This window comes from Austrofundulus limnaeus, unplaced genomic scaffold (genome assembly GCF_001266775.1).
Source record: "Austrofundulus limnaeus strain Quisiro unplaced genomic scaffold, Austrofundulus_limnaeus-1.0 Scaffold29, whole genome shotgun sequence".
NCBI lineage: Eukaryota > Metazoa > Chordata > Actinopteri > Cyprinodontiformes > Rivulidae > Austrofundulus > Austrofundulus limnaeus.
In genome coordinates, this window is record NW_013952431.1 from 1195795 (window position 1) to 1198205 (window position 2411).

The following is a 2411-nucleotide window of genomic DNA, read 5'->3' on the forward strand; positions in this document are numbered from 1 at the left end:
TGCTGTAAAACAGCAATTATGCTGAGTCAGGCTTGATTTTTATTAATCTTTTCCTGTTAAATCAATAAATCAAATCAAATCAAGATGGGTGTTCCCGACATGAACATGTTTTGGGGACAAATCGTTACAAAGACGCCACAAAGTCAGTGTTTTGGAGTGGCCATCACGATGCTATGCTCTCAGTCTCACGTGAAAAAATTTGTTGGAAGAGCTGAAAAGGTGTCTGCAAGAAAGGTGGCCTACAAATCTGACTCAGTGCTCCAGTTCTGTCAGGAGGAATAGGACAAAGTTCCAGGAAACTATTGTGGAAAGCTTGTGGAAGGAAACCCAACATGTCTGACCCAAGTCAGACAGACAATGCTTCCAAGACTGCTTCCAAATACAATGTTAATGTATGCAAACTTGTGAACTTGTAGTCAGTAATAAAAAGTCTTCCTGCTGAAGCTTATTTTGTTTTYATTTCTTTCCAGAGAGCCAAGAGATGAAGGAGTCTCCTCATTCTGCACATATAGTTGTCCCCACATTTCCAGGTAGTATCCATAAAATACCTCCTTATTAGTCCCAATGTAAAAATTATTTGTGGCCTCCAAGTTCACACAGTATTAAAATAAAACAAAAAAAGCCATGTTTCTGGTAAATTGTGTTTTTCTGCTGCCATATAGTAAATAGACAACATTGGCTGTGCTATTTTGTTATTTTTTTAAAGCATTGGACAAAAAAGCCAAAATTGTCAACAAAATTAGGGTTGCACAATGCTAGGTTCAAACACAATGCTTGTGTATTTCATTTTCCTGAAACACAGGATAAAATAATAATAAAAAATATCCCTGTAATTCAGATTGCTTTTGGCTTCATCATTTCATTCTTTGTAAGCCAGATGAAATGACATCATGGCCTAGATTTGGCCTGCAGACCATTAGTTGGAGATCTCTAAAACAGAATGTGAAATTTAGCTTTTCAATGCATTTTTATATTCTCTTCCAGATGAACAGTGGAAAAGGCTGTTGGAGGTTTCTCCTCTATTCCAGCTGTTAAAGGAAGTGGAGCTGCAGCTGAGGGTCTGGGCTGGTAAGGCAGGTCTTCTTGAACAAGAGCTCTGTGGTAAGTTAAGTTATTTTCACCCAGGAACATTGGAAATGTTTGGGACAACGTGCAAACAAATGAATCTAACTGGATATCAATACAATGCGGTTATTGTGTATTTTCTTTTCAGGTGACAGAGGTCAGAGTTTCATCGATGCCCTCGATGCTCAATGGGAATGTGAGGGAGAGCTGATCCCTTTGAGCCTGTCAGTCCTCAACCCCAGAGAGTTCCTGGTCTACCAGCATGGACTGTTCCTGATGGACACACTGCACAACCGGAAACTAGTACTTATTTCATTTGAACAGAAAACATCCTATCATTTTTTTATAGTGAAAGTTATGAACTGAATTTTGATAAAAAAGAAAAAAAAATCACTTTTGTTATTTGGTGCTGATTTATGTGCAGTGAAACACATTCTCATTCTCTCATTATTAATGGTAGGATAAAGCTAAGTATATTATTAAAAGATAATTTTGTTTCCTCACAAACAGACTCCAGCCATATCACTCCAGATAGCAGCTAGCCTCCCAAGCAACAACTACTTCAACAATGCCTTCAGAAATTCATTTTTTTATCAGGTAAACATTCAGATGTGTAAAAGTACACATTAACATTTTGTTTAAGCTTAAACAAAATACTGCTTTCTTAACATACTTGTACCACAATGCAAGTTATTTGTTAATCAGTCTGTAAGTTGAGTAATGATGAGTGAGTGAAAACAGGTGTGCTGATTTCCACTGAAAACCAGATGTGCACATTGCAACCAAAGTCTATGAAATCATCTACCAGAAAAAACTCATAACCAAACAACCAAACTCATTCAAAACAAACATTAGATAAGAACAAACTCAAACATCAAAAACTAATTATTATAAAAAAACACCTCCCAATCATCACAAAAAACAATTATGTTAATGACTTTAATATTTTATTTTGTGCTGTATTTGTATAAAAGTCTATAAATACCAACAATAATATTTCTTATTTTGTTAAAATCAGCTCTACCAATTTCAACATTAAAATGAGCATTTTCATATTTATTTGAAGGGTACAATTCAGTATCCATTTCTTAAATAACTACATTGCCATATTAAATGAAGTATCCTTCATTTAATGAATGTATGTTGGATATGGAGTAGTAAAAACAGAGTTGTTGAACAAACCAGATACACTTACTTACACAGCCACCAAAATTTCTTAGTGTGTAAAAAGAATCATAGCAAAACAACTTCTATAAAACCCTTTGAAAAAAATAAACAAATAAAAAATTCTATCTATCTATCTATCTATCTATCTATCTATCTATCTATCTATCTATCTATCTATC

General features: G+C 34.6%; 1 protein-coding gene across 1 annotated transcript in view; it reads left to right on the plus strand.

Annotated features, from left to right (window-relative positions):
* The window catches only part of si:dkey-103g5.4 (uncharacterized), a 31824-nt gene that overhangs the window by 24756 nt on the left and 4657 nt on the right, over positions 1–2411 (plus strand). Inside the window, exons 29-32 of the mRNA XM_014005258.1 lie at positions 471–530; positions 985–1101; positions 1214–1368; positions 1576–1662. Coding sequence (XP_013860712.1) covers positions 471–530; positions 985–1101; positions 1214–1368; positions 1576–1662 — 419 coding nt within the window. The remainder of the gene's footprint in view (positions 1–470; positions 531–984; positions 1102–1213; positions 1369–1575; positions 1663–2411) is intronic.